General features: G+C 43.6%; 1 protein-coding gene across 4 annotated transcripts in view; it reads right to left on the bottom strand.

Annotated features, from left to right (window-relative positions):
• The window catches only part of LOC119165248 (venom protease), a 112,047-nt gene extending 102,586 nt beyond the window's left edge, over nt 1–9,461 (bottom strand). The window contains exons 1-2 of one of the 4 annotated variants that reach the window (XM_075871244.1): nt 9,146–9,457; nt 1,181–1,259 (exon numbers count right to left, since the gene is read on the bottom strand). In XM_075871244.1, the coding sequence (XP_075727359.1) occupies nt 1,181–1,231 (51 nt within the window). In that variant the 5' untranslated portion in view covers nt 1,232–1,259; nt 9,146–9,457. Of the gene's footprint in view, nt 1–1,180; nt 1,260–3,097; nt 3,581–9,145 lie in introns of those variants that run through there. The other 3 variants (XM_075871245.1, XM_075871243.1, XM_075871248.1) reach the window with 3 other exon arrangements.
• Nucleotides 9,462–14,130: the final 4,669 nt, after the last annotated feature.

Raw genomic sequence — 14,130 nt, 5'->3', positions numbered from 1 at the left:
ACTCTAAGAAGTGGGAATCACCCGCCAGCTTACGTCACCGCGCTGACATAGCGCAGGAAGCAGGCGAATACGAAACCGCGGAGAGTGGCCTAGGGAGAAAAAAAAAGAGCAAAAGAAGAAAAAATGCGTCTATGTGCGCGTCTATGTGCGTGCAAGTATTCTTTTGTTTGTACGTTACTATTAAAGAGCCGCTCATTCCAGGAGTCCTCTAAAACTAAAGTACCCACAAAACAAAGCCCACCTGCAAAACAATTTTTTCTTTTTTTTGTGATTCGCTGTTTCTTGTCCTTTTTCATCCCAAGCTTACGACCAAGAGTTTCGGCAAATCCTCTTCCGGCAAATTAAATACTTATTTTATTATTTCATTGCTTTTTAAGGTTTCCACCAGCAGAGCAGCAATCAGCGCAACACGATTCATCCTTGCTAATAGGCTACATCTCTTTCTTGTATCTTAAAGTCGGTCTATCTGCGCCTCCTGTTATACTCAGTGATGTGTAATAAAGAAACTGAAGAGTGTGTGGATTGGTAATTGCACACCTGACGTGCCACAGCACACCTGACCTGACATGGTGCAGGATCAACGTAGAGGCAATGCTTTGCCGACAGTGTGGAAGAAAGAACAGTGGATCTTCTTCATGAGGGTTGTCGGGGCATGCGCAGTGGCGGTGACTAAACGCAGGCCGCCAATTTCGAAGGTCACAGCGTGGTGACAGGAGCGAACAATGTGGCACATGGCAACAAAGCATCGAGAATTGTCTTGAAAAGTAGCAGGGCACCGATATTTTTGACTGGCGCGGCTTAATACTTTGCAAGCCACGTACTCTCAACTTGCACTTTGGTTTTCTCTAGTGGAGGCGCAGTTCTGACTTGAAGATGTGCTTTCCTCTGCTGTGTTCAAACTTTTGCGCGTTTGTGCCGTCATAAGCATTACACTTTTTGTTTTGCTGTCATACACACTGGTTGCGCACATCTTTGTTTGAAGGTTGTTTTTATGTCAAAATGTATTGCACCCTTTTTACGATGTTGGAGGCCCTATACGTTGTTTTGCCTTCGTATTTAGGGCGTCTAAAATGCACTTTTGAAATGCCTAAACAGTACAATATGAGATGCACGAATATTACCTCAATCGCCACGGGAAAACGAAGTACAAAGATCACAATAAAAGCAGCACAAATCTCACCGAAGATGACGATCCCAGGAGAAGGCTTACGCCTATGGCGAGAAAAATCATGGCGGCCAAGATACCCGATCCTCGTTATCTGCACAGTATGCATAGCGAGTGTTAGCATGGCAAACTGTGGGTGCTGATTTAACTTTTTCTGAGGCGGCCGACGCATAGACGGCGGCACGTGGGTGTATCAGTGGCAGCGTGCCTTGTTCGTTAGAACATACCAGGTTTGGAACAGCAGATATCAGCAGACTTTAACTGTTCCCACTGCCCTGCAGTAATTACATTTTCTGTCCAAAAATCAAAGAGTTACTTCATACAATTTAACTTTTTCAACTAAACATTCGATCGCCTGAGAACGCAGCTAGAATAGCCTTTGGCTGTTCCGTGGCTTTCTGTTACCATTTAGTGAACGAGTTAATAAGTAAATGAATCAGTCAATCAATGCAAGCTGTAAGGTCTAGAACCTAGCTTTTCGCTGGCGTGATTTGCTGAGCACAAGCCCGACTGTGTGATTATCGGAACCTACAGAAGTAGAGAGAAGATAAAATCACAACTATATTATCTTAATTTCTCCGTAAAGAACAGTAGGTACTGCTTAGAAAATATCAATTTGCAAACAAAAAACAGATAATCTTGAACAATACTGCAGTGGAAGATGCTCGATAGGATATTGGGGAGGAACGTTCAATGCAAGTGCAAGTGCTGCCCAGACACGGCATATGTGCAGAATAAAATGCGCATGACTATCATCTTCGTGAAATATTCCTTTGTGCGCAAGCCAGAATACCTACTGTAGAAGCGAATCACAGTGTGCAGACAATGCAGAACTGCAAGAACATGACCCGTTGTGACAGGTCTCAATCCTAATTTAGAGACGTGACTTGCTCTTGTCCTATCTGCGCACTGATTGCAAAAAAGAGTGTGCAAACACTCATCTAATGACAAATTATGCGTAATTTTGGGCCACAGTCTCCAAGTATCATTTTGATTTAAATATTTTGGCCAATGATGTACAAAGTATAACGATACGTTGGATGTGGTATGTTCCGGCATGAGTTTTAAACTGCTTTATTCACCTTTTGCAGAATGCTTCTTTCCAGCACTGTCACATGTAATTTGACTAGATTATCTTAATTGGTTCACAAAAAACAGAGCATAACTGGCCGTAAAATAATGAGTTAAAGATATGCGTTATAATAGCAATAAATTGCTGTGATGGGCAGGGTTATTCGTGCTATTTATTCTGCTTGCTCCAAGTTTGATCTCCAGATCCTTGGCATAAAAATGCGTGAAATCCACGCTTTTCTGTTCAATTAGTCATAATGGATGCCGCATAGCGACAAAGTTTCTGGTCTTTTCACAAAAACTATACAACACTTTTTAATTAGTACTGTGGATACTTCAAATAACTTATTATAACCATTTAGTTCTTTATGTCACAAGCACTATAGTAACTGCACACTGCGCCAGCTTCGGCAACAAAGGTAATGACAAATCTAAATGCAAATGAAGTACCCCTTGCTTTTTTACATAGGCTTTCGATTCAATGATTCTATGAATATCAAACTGAATTGCGAATTAAATAGGCTAGCGTGGCTTCCTTTTCTACCTTTGCTTTTGGCAGCGGCAAAAATATTGCGTTCTCCAGCCTGAAAATATTGCCAAACACTTATCCTAGCCACACTTCTGAGGTCTGTAAGACCTAGGTCGCCTCAGTTACGCGTGTTCTGGACACTCTCTTTAAGGAGGGTCCAGAACACGCGAATTTCTTGCTAAAGAACGCTCCTGGATTCCGCTAGGTGGCGCGACAGTCTACGAACATTGCGAATACGAGGCGTCCTGCTGAAACGAGTCATTTTTCGTATAAATGGACACCATAGGACACGGACGAACCTCGAAAAGTAAGTGCTCGTGGCAATAACTCACCGGCTAACCTAGAAAAGACAACCCGGTGCTTAGAAGCCAGCCTTGTAGGTCCCAGCACGGATGGGGAAGTAAATATAGGAGACAATATCTTTATGATTCAATTCAAGCATTCTTTATGAAATTTTATAACGAGGAATCAAGAAAAAATGTGCAGTGACTCATATAAAGAGGTCTATTGTGACATACGAGCAAGTGGCGTGCGGAATATAAGATTTAAAAATGTACACCTGAGGATGCTGTTTTTAGAAAGTTTGTTCCCCCAACCGCTTCTTCATGGGATTTTTCAGACGTGGCCTTAACTAGCGAAGCATTTGACATAAACTTTCTCTCACACTTTAAAATCAGCATTGTTCCGATTGGAGACGTACAAGTGTCTAGCCCGGTGTCAATCACTGAAGTGAGAGGAAGCCTTCATTCACAATGATGCATCTACGCCTGAAATACGTGTTAAAGCATATGCCAGAATATAATTCCCTCTTTGAAATATACAAAAGAGGAAGGTTCAGGAGAAGCTTCCTGGTTGAAAAATTAAAAAAAAAAATTCAGAGGAGGAGCAGGAGGGGGGGGGGGGTGTCACTGGAGCCACTGTTTTGACAGATGTTCCTGTCTTGTCGAAATGACTTCTCCAAACGTCCGTCCCAGGAAGATTCAGGAAATTGTTGAGGATTTACGTCAAGACAACACGATACGATAGTGAGAGACGCCGCTGTGGTGTGTTCCGGAAATTTTAACCACCTGTAGTCCCGTGACGTGCACAATCATCTAATCTCCCGAGAATTAGGCGCTTCCTTTCAATCAAAATGCGGCCGCTGTAGCTTCAATTCCTTCCAGCGTCATCGCGCAGTGCGAAAAATTCGAGCACTGCTACAACTACAGAACCGTAGTATATAGGGGCATAAACTTAGGCTCAGGAATAAGCAGCGGGGCAGTCGTCACCCACCCTAGTTACCTAAGAAGTAGGCGTAAGAGGCCTAATCTAGCACTACTTGTTTACTTTGGTTTACTTTTCATAGAAACTCAAATGGACTATACATATCCAACTCACAATATCAAAAGTGACTATAATGTAGTTGTTCATCCTCAAAATTTTCAAATCAGCGTCAAAAGATGTGAAAGGAACACTGTACTTTTTGCATAATAAATTCATTCTAGAATACATCTCTATGATTTCGGACCCTTAACAGGGGTATCTGACGCAAGCAATAAAAGAACTTCATTTCAGGTGACACTATTCACCTGCAGTACCTGCGATCATTTAGAAAATGTCCCTGAATTAAAAAATAATTGGTGGGCAGAAATGCTTTAGCAGCATGAAAAAAAACTCGGGGCTCAAGTTTTCCACCGTCATTTTTTTACATTCAAACAGGCATTGGTGTTCAACATGTCAGAAACATTCATTTTAATTAGGCATAGCCACTCCTAGAAAGCACACGTGCATAGTTGCAACACAAATTATTTATTGAATCCCCCCCCCCCCCGTGAACTGTACTTTCTGTACGTGTAACCAAAAAAAGCTATGTTTCTGCATATGATAACTAGAATTTTTATTCCGAATCGTGTGTACAATAATGCGTATTTGTCTTAGTTTCTTTTTGTCTATTAGCTTTGAACACGCTAACAACCTATTGTTTACCATGATGTTTCCCTGTTTCATTTATTTTCATTGTTTATCATTAAAAAATGTAGAATGTTACACTAAATATGTCTCCCCTGCGATAACACCATCGAGGCAACGCAGGTATCCTGTGAATGAATAAATAGATAAATAAAATATGGGTGCTGCGATGAATTTTTGCAATTTTTGAATGTCTTAGCACCAGTAAATTGGCTCTGTCAACGTGTAGAAAAAGCCTACTAACGTACAATTGCAACGTGCATACTACGACATAAATCTTTCTTTTGTGAATCGACGAACACCCCCAATGCATAAGCTTAGCTGTGCAGGTTGCTGATAATAAGGATCAGTCATACGTAAATCAACGACTGGTGTAATTCTCAAGAAGGCACAATATTGTGCGAGGAGGCCGGGTAGTCAACCAGTTCACAACCGCTATGCTGTCGTACACAAGGGCAAAGAAGGAGTGGTTTGACGGCTAGGGGCATGAATGAAAACATAAACAGACAGAGAGCACACACTTCAAGCAGCACAAGCGCATGCAATACTTTATGTGGCCGCTCGCCAGCAGTACCCTTTTAAAAGAAGAAAAACGAGTGACTCGTCGATTTCCCGGGCTGCAATCGAGCTTGTGAAGCCTAAAACAGCTGCGTGACGCGAAAGGTATAAAAACTTGAACAACAACGCATGCACACTAACTAGCGGAGCCAGACAAACCGAAAAATGCTACGAAGCGAGACATGCAGCTTGTGACGTCATTGCAGCAGGTGACGCCTGATAGTCTTATCGTAAAGCTGAACCCACTGTTTCCGGTTGCCTCTAGAATAGGCCCACCATGTTAAAAAGTGGTTGTCGAGATATGGCAGTGTCATGTGATGTAATCACTATGTCAAGTGTTTGCGATCTCTGATGTCATAATGTGACGTCCTCACTCTGACAAGGTCACGTGGTTTTTTCGGCTAAACCCTCGTGAGCTTTTTCGAGTGTCTCGCCCAAGTTTTGCTACCGGGAGTTCCAACACAGGCACGTAAGGTTTTTGCGTGAAACATAAACAAAATGTAAAATAAAAAGAGGTGAAGGGTGTCATCGCATCAGCGTGACGTAATTCTTCAAAGAAACGATGGCCAAGTCATTAGAACATTCGCTTAGCATACAGAAGGCAGAGTGTTTAATTTCCGGTACAACCGAGCAGCAACCATTTTGGCTCACGGGCTGAGAGGCGCCCTGGCCTGGTGATGCATGTTGCGAGAATATGGACTTTCTTTTCTGCTTTTCTCTTTAACGCTTCTTTCTGATCCGCCGAACGACAGGCAAACAGGCAAAGAACTTTATTAGTATCTGGAGGTGGTGCTCAACTCCCCTTAGGGGGCGACACCGAACGAAGCTGCACCGTGCTTCCTTGTGTGTTGACGTAACATGGGTATTTGTTCTCCCCTAACTCCTTTCACGAAATAGAGCTGTTTCTGGACTATAGTCATTGCGATGGACGAAAGTGACCCATTATATGCTTTAACGCCTCACATTTCTGTGAACGGCCAGTGAGATGACGCTTTTGATAATATTAGTGATAGAGATGTGACACCCCTTCTCAATTCATTTTGGCCTCATGGCAACAGAGCCACGGTGGTCTAGTGGCTATAAGGTACTCGGCTGCTGACCCGCAGGTCGCGGGATCGAATGCAGGCTGCGGCGGCTGAATTTTCGGTGGAAGCGAAAATGCTGTAGGCTCGTGCGCTCAGATTTGGCCACACGTCAAAAAACCCTAGGGTGGTTGAAATTTCCGGAGCCCTCCTCCACAGCGTCTCTCATAATCATATGGTGGTTTTGAAACTTTAAGCGCCATATATCAATCGTGGCTCCGGCATGTACGCCGGACGGGTTGACCTAGATGTTTCGCTGCCGTTTTAGGGATGGTGCAGCTCCCTAAAACACGTAGCTTTGTCGGTGAGGTTAGGCTGCTTCGCCGCGAACAGCGGTGGCTCTCTTTTGTAACGCCGCAATGATGGTACATTTTCTGCTTGGGCTGTATCAGCCTTATGTTCGATTGTTTGGCATGTACTGTATGTCGTTACATTCGGCTAGATTGGCTGTCTGTTACGCAAAAGCAGTGAATAGATGTTCACGTGTTCACTCTGCGAAGGTTTATATTGTATTCATTTGTTCTGAGGGCACCTCCTCCTTAAACCACATATTGTGCAACCATAGCTTGGTGAGCAGGAGATGTCTTCAGCTCAATAAATATTCGCCTTCGTTCACCACCGATGGCGACGCTACGAGTGACGCTCCGGTGACACAACTCCAAGGTTTAGTTTTCGTCGCTTCTTAGGAGCTGGCTATAACGTTTTCATTACAGTTCGTTCACGGATAACGAGACTCCTCGATCGCTGTGTTTTTTTTTTTCTGGTGCTAGTTTCACAGGAAGCTGCCAGTATTACAGAAGGTCAAAGAAACATTTTAATTTGCTCCACCACCTCGATACCCAAAGACATTGAAGTAAAGATGATGCCCCCGAGTTGGTAGTGTACTTCATTTGGCTAGGTGGTGTTGAAATATCTTACATAACAGCGCGTACATCTCGCCAAGAGAAACAGCGAGAGGCCATGCCTCTTCGGTAGCAAAGAGCCATAAATTTCAGGGCTTATTTGAAAAACTTAGCGTTGTATAAGCAACTCTTGAGTTAGGTGAAAATTCACATTTCACTCAGAGCTGCCGTTATATAGGCTTAATTGAGTACAAGCATTTGCCGACAAAGTGAAATTCGTATACGTTCACCGGGGTTATTCACCCGTTCACTATTATTATTAACCCGTTCAGGGTTATTCACCCATACGTTCACCGGGATTAGATATTCATACAAAGTGCAGTATAGCAATGAGAAAATGCAAACATAACACACTTTGGCTAACATCTTGCAGACGTATGTGGCCGAAAATGTGTATTAATATTGCTGAGTTTCAAACACCTTACATAAGCCCCTTTACTTAACTTGTACCAAAATTGGTATAAAAAAAGGTGCGGTACTCGTAAAATATTTTATTTTTCACATGAACACTCAAACAAAAGTCTGCAAAGTTTGAAAGGCAACCACGTGAGCAAAAACTTTTTTCTCTCCAAAATATTCAAGCAGTTCACTGTTTTCAGTGCATTATATCAGCACGATTTTTTTTTCAAACACATTTGCCATAGCAGCAAAATTGGCTGGGAAATGTAGAATAAAGTGACCCTGTTACCTTCACTCAATGACCATTGCATACTGCTAAATTAGGGCCATTTGTTTCAATCAAGCTCTCAGGGTGAGAAAGCATAACTCCTTCCCGATGCAGCGTACGCTGTTCAGTGGCTGTGCGTGTTGTGTTCTCAGATAGATATGCTGCCCAGTCTTACATTTTGGCTGCAACACATGCCCAGATACCGTGCAGTACGTATAACATTAAAGTGTTTTTGTGCAACAAAAAACTAATAATACGCTTGACATAGCAAAAATACCTTTAACATCTGAAGTACTTAGCGAAGTTAAACGCCAAAGCGAGGCGATCGCAACAAAACTCTGAATAACAAGAATATTTTGAAAGTTACACATGATGGAAACAATCTGAATAAAATGTGCTCGAACGTTAGCAGTTATGTTCGAACAAGCGTTTGCGCTGTTCAAGTAGGCAATTCGACAACACACACATGTCTAAAGGTCTGTTCAAACAAAAGTCCAGCTTCAGTGCTCGATCCGCTACATAGGCACGGCTGTCGGCAGTGTCACGCTACGTTGCGGGTGAACGAAAATACCGGTGAAGACAAATTTAACGAAATTGAATGTATTAGCAAGTAGGCAAACTTCGCGAGGCGCACCTAACGCGAAACAACATGCTGTGTTGTCACCCGATGCATCAACCCGAGTTATCACGGTATTGTTACCGCACAAAACGAAAAAGAACCGAAAACAACGACATCGACACCAGGCCCTTGTTTTCCGTTCTCGGTCTTTTTGTGCAATAAGAAAAAAAAGAAAGTAAATGAACTAGCGACATGCGCAAGCATATGCGTATTACACACGGTTGATGCTTAGAGCTAACAGGCGCCGTCCCCACACATGTATTAATTAGTAAACTAAAATTGATGTGCAGCACGAGCGAGCCCCGTTAAAAACGGCTGCCAACAAAGGGCACCGCAAAAATCTGTTCAATTTCTTCGCTGAACCTCAGCGGCGAACGCTCACTCTGCTTTGTACTCCAAACAATCTAAACAAACAAACAAAAAAACTTGCCCACAATCACACTTCGCCATCATCCCCGTGAAACAGTTCGGACAAATATTCTCGCTAAGTAAACATATGCTGATTTGTCATCAACTAGTTGAAAACAAAATTGTTTGAAAGCGTTATTCTCGTAATCACGCAGTTAACAAAGCGCTGAACGGAACAACGTGACAGCGGTACTCACCATTCCACTTCGAGTGCTGCACAATATGAATCCACAGGTCCAGTCTTCAGGATGGTGCGCCTTCGCAATAATCATCACTGACAGAACACACTGGTGGACCACAGAGCGCAGGCACATTTCAAACTAAACACCGACTACTAAACGCTACCGATCGAGAAGCCACGCGCACCACACACACGGAAGGGTTAATCGCCAGCGCACGCAGTGACATGTAAGACGATGTCGACCCCTTCCCCGCGCTGTGCGCCCGGCGCGCAGCAATACCGGGCAGCCACGGAGGAAGGCGGGCAGCCAAGGTTGTCTCGGCGACGAGACTTGATGGCGCCTTGTGGCGCTCTCAGACCGGCTAGATGCGGTTGAACGCTAGCTCCGGCCCTCCGCTGATAGCGCGGGCGCTGTTTTTTTTTTTTTTTTTTTTTTGCGGCAGCGATCTGTTGCGTTATACTCGTTCTTTAACAGTGCATCTGAATCGCAGTGAACTTTGTGACGGTGCAGTGCGGCCAGCACGAGCTACTAGTCAGAGCGCGCCTTTGTATTACTCAGGAGCAATGTTTAGCGCACTTTCACCGACCTAATGTAGTGAATTTTGGTAAAAAAGCTAAGCTGATGCTTTTTGCTTATCTCCATGGGTCTTTAGGGACTGCACATTCAAGGTCACGCAGGCGATATTTCATCAGCACTTTCATTTCGGTAAATACATTGCAACATTGCATGCATCGGCCGTCACACTATTCGATGAGAACATATTGCCACGTGCGTACTGCTAGGAAGACTAAGACGACAGCGCATACGCGCATCTGCACGCTTTTAGGCAGCGAGCAATAACAAGAAAGAAAAGGAACGCTACGGCGTGCAGTAAATAAAAATACTGGCCTGCTGCTACTTTCTCAACCTGTTAATTACTACTTCTGTCTTCACGTTGCAGCAATACACTTGTACTTAGCTTGCAGTCCTTGGAACAAGACCACAGCTGAAAATATTTCATCAATGCTGTTTTCTCACTACCTACAAAGTGAAGGCTTTGACCAAAGCACGTCTGCTGGGGAAGTTACATAAATTAAAAGAAGGGGATCCAGAAAAAAAAGGGAGAGAGAGAGAGAGAACTAGAGAATGCGTTTCGGCTCCCCTGAGGAGAGCTTTGTTCGCAATTTAGTCCACAAGGCTCCCGTCATTGTGAGCAAGGCTGCGTCAAGGTCACCGAAATGTCCTTATTATGCATTTTTCTTTATGGTCGGTGTCCTGTTCCTGATTTCCATGACGCACTCTTAAGGACACATGAAGATGAACATTCGCTACAGTAATTAAATAAAACGTGCCTGCTAAAATACATGAAGTCAATGTTTCTAAGGAACCTGATGGCCTGCTGACGTGGTGGCTATGGCTAAACAACTGTGCTGTTTTTTTTTGCAGGTGGTGGTTGTTTTATCTCTAGCTTTAAAAGCTTCGATCTTATGGGGGACGGGGGGAGGGGGGAGTGTTCTATGCATGGCTACACCAATGTGTGCAACATTAACTTGTTCAGGTAAATCAGTGTAGTTTGTGAGTGTTGACTAATCACGCAATGACACAGATGAAAGAAACAGGTACAGGAGAATTGGCCCTTACTCTATTGAACAAGTGTCGCTCCTATTGTATCCTCCATGTTATAGTAGTTTGCGTGGTTTATCGATGAAAACTGCGTTTCGGTCACGCTACTTTCTGCTTCGATTCATTACTAGACTCGCAAGCAGGTAGTAGTGGGGGCCTTGCTGGTATCAAGATGGTTAACGTATACCAACAGTATAAGCAAAACGGCCCGAAAATGTCGTGCATTTGTAGCCTTGTAGGCACGTGTGCTCAGATTTGGGTGCACATTAAAGAACGCCAGGTGGTCGAAATTTCCGGTGCCCTCCACTACAGCGTCTCTCATAATCGTATGGTGGTTTTGGGTCGTTAAACCCCACATATCAATCAATAATTTGTAGCCTTGCTCAATACACCCCAAATATAAGGGTGTAAATGGGGTGTTTTAATTACCAACATCTCAAATGTCAAAAATGGGGCGTAAAAGGGTGTTCATATGGGTGCTTTTAATGCGTACACCCGTTTTACACCTTTTAGCGTGTAAAATTGTTTAGAGTGATGTCTGTTCTCGCTATTCCTGGGCATATGTAAATCGTCAGTCAGCTGTGGCACATACCCGCTGGTTGTATACAAGTGTGTGCCTCACGTATCAGACATAAAGGGTTTGACGAGGTACACGAGGGTATTGTCCCATTATTCGTGTCATGGCCAGGGAGTCACAGTAATCGAACCACCTTACATTCTTATACTACTTACCATAGACCTGACACTACCTAAATACACGATGAACTCTGCAGACTTCAAACTTTTGCGAGAAATTCCTTCATGTACAAGAATAAAGTGTATGGCTCTAAGAGCCCAAGGAACAGCTATGCGGCACTGTAGAACATGAGTATAATATTTCACACAGAACTATATAGCACCAAAAGCCTCTGACAAGCACCGAGATGAGCATACCTTCCCACACATTGAGGCAATAGCTTTTTCCAGGAATGTGAATAGTCCCAGACCAGTTATGATCACTTATCTTTGACATTTGCAGAGCACTACATTCACTGATTCGAGGTCTAGCATATAGAGAGTAAAAAAAAAATATGCTTGGCTTCCGCTTTTTAGCTTGTTTTGTGTTTGGCTTAAGAAAAACAGCAACTTCCTCAGCCCAGGGTTATTGAAATTGACATTGTCAGGGTGATTTCTGAAAATTGAGTTCTCGCGGCAACTCATACGGGCCTCAAGAAACCCGTGTCATGGCAGGATGTCTTCATTTCAGCACTAAAGAGCACGAAAATATTACAGGTGCTTATTCTGTCAAGTGCTTATTTTTCTTTGGCGTTAAATTTAAAACATGCTGGAGAATGTGCCAAATGGGCCAGCCACATGTTTTTATCAGTGCTGTATATACGTTGAATAAATAGTTGTATGACAGCACAAACGACAATGAAGTGAGTGGAACTTCAGAAAAAGTTCGCGCGAAAGAACGAAGACGAAAAAGAATACACGCGAAGGCGCACTTTGTCGTACCTGTGTGCTTTTGTGCCAGTGTCGTTGTGCTGCCTTTTTTTCGTGTAGTTTATAGTGCTCTTCTTCTTCTTCTCCTTTTGTCGTCGTTTTGATCTCACGCTATAACAATCGTAATGTGATACCAATTAGCACAACCCACCACACTTCTAAGCTATAAGAATCCTCTCACATTAAAGGTGTTTCGTCTTCGAAGTGGCAGGAAAGAAAAACACGCGAAATTATTATACACTACAATCACCAGAGATCCCTTCAAGATTAACCAGTACCAGCGCTCTCAAAATGACGATACTTTAGGTCTTCAAGGTATGGCCGAAAGCGTCTATCATACTTGCATATCACAAGTCGTGGCAAGAACTGTGAAATAAGGCTTAGTACCCAAGGTACTAAGCCTTATTCACACTGTACTAACGTAGGAGTGGTCACCGCGTGCTTCAAAGGGGGTAATGTACAGCCCAACATGAATTTGGAAAGTTATTATAGGGGATTTCTTTGCAATTCAATGGAGTTCTTTTTTCGAAATAATGTTTTGGAAGAGCTGAGACAGAAAAAGGAACAATGATGGCTGGCTCATATAAGCAGGTCTATTGTGTCATAGAAGAAACCTGCGTGCTGCAATATAACATCAAAAACAGACGTACCAGGACTCCGTTTTTAGAAGGCTCGTTCTTCTAGCAGTTTGCACAGGCGTTGCAGGGGCGTAGTTCGAATGAGCTTGGCGTTGGAGATAAAGGGTTGGCAACATGTTTGACACAACATTGTCCTGATCAGAAAATTGCAATTTTACTGCCCGGCATCAATGATAGCAGCGATGAAAGCCGAAATTCAAAATGGCGTCGCTAGGCCAGGAATACTCCCAAGAAGCTGTCTGTCTGGAGATCTGCTTTTTGCAGTGTGTAGTATAAACCAGCACGACAGACTGACTAGTTAATAATAGTATGCGGGGTTTGATGTCTCAAAACCACGATATGATTATCAGAGACGTGGTAGTGGAGGGCTCCAGAAATTTTGACAATCTGGTATTCTTGAAAGCTCGCTGATGTCGCACAGTTTATGGGCCTCTGGCGTTTCGCCGGCATTTGAATACGACCATCGAAGTCTAGATCGAACCCAGTATGTTTGCGTCAGCAGCCGAGCACCCTTAGCGGACGAATTGACTACCATTCTGACATTTTGTGACGTTAGTCGCCGAAATTAAGCAGGACGACTAAGTATTTCCTGGACACAATTTCGAAGAGACTTACTGCCTCTTTCATTTGCGGATAGATTTCGTCGCATATGTTTTTTTTTTCTGCTAAATGAAGTACAGCCGCAGTCGACATGGGGCTGTACCCATGCGAGTCCTTCATTCTTTTGTAAGCGCTGGAGTTGATTACTATCGATATCAACTAACTTTCGTTGGCAATTAACTGACCTTTAGTTGTGCAATGAACCAAACCAGCCTCTATCTCTATAGATGGAGACACACACATGCGCATGCTCACGTTCACAGTAACGTGAGCATGCGCTCACGTTACTGTGAACGCATACTCATATGGTGGTTTTGGGACGTTAAACCACCATACTCATATGGTGGTTTAACGTCCCAAAACCACCATATGAGTATGAGGGACGCTGTAGTGGAGGGCTCCGGAAGTTTCGACCAGCTGGGGTTCTTTAACGATCACCCAAATCTGAGCACACGGGCCTACAAAATTTCCGCCTCCATCGGAAATGCAGCCGCTACGGCCGGGATTAGAACCCGCGACCTGCAGGTCAGCAGCCGAGTACCTTAGCCACTAGACCACCGCGGCGGGGCAATGTTGAAATCGCGGCTGGTTGATCACACAACATGGTTCAAAAGGTGGTGCAACTAAAGTACGGCTTTCAATGAAGCGGAGAGCCATTCTGCATTATAGCGGAAA

The sequence above is a fragment of the Rhipicephalus microplus genome, chromosome 8, assembly GCF_043290135.1.
Source record: "Rhipicephalus microplus isolate Deutch F79 chromosome 8, USDA_Rmic, whole genome shotgun sequence".
In the NCBI taxonomy this organism is placed as follows: domain Eukaryota; kingdom Metazoa; phylum Arthropoda; class Arachnida; order Ixodida; family Ixodidae; genus Rhipicephalus; species Rhipicephalus microplus.
Note: the sequence above shows the minus strand (reverse complement) of the source record. Positions and strands in the feature narration are given on the sequence as shown.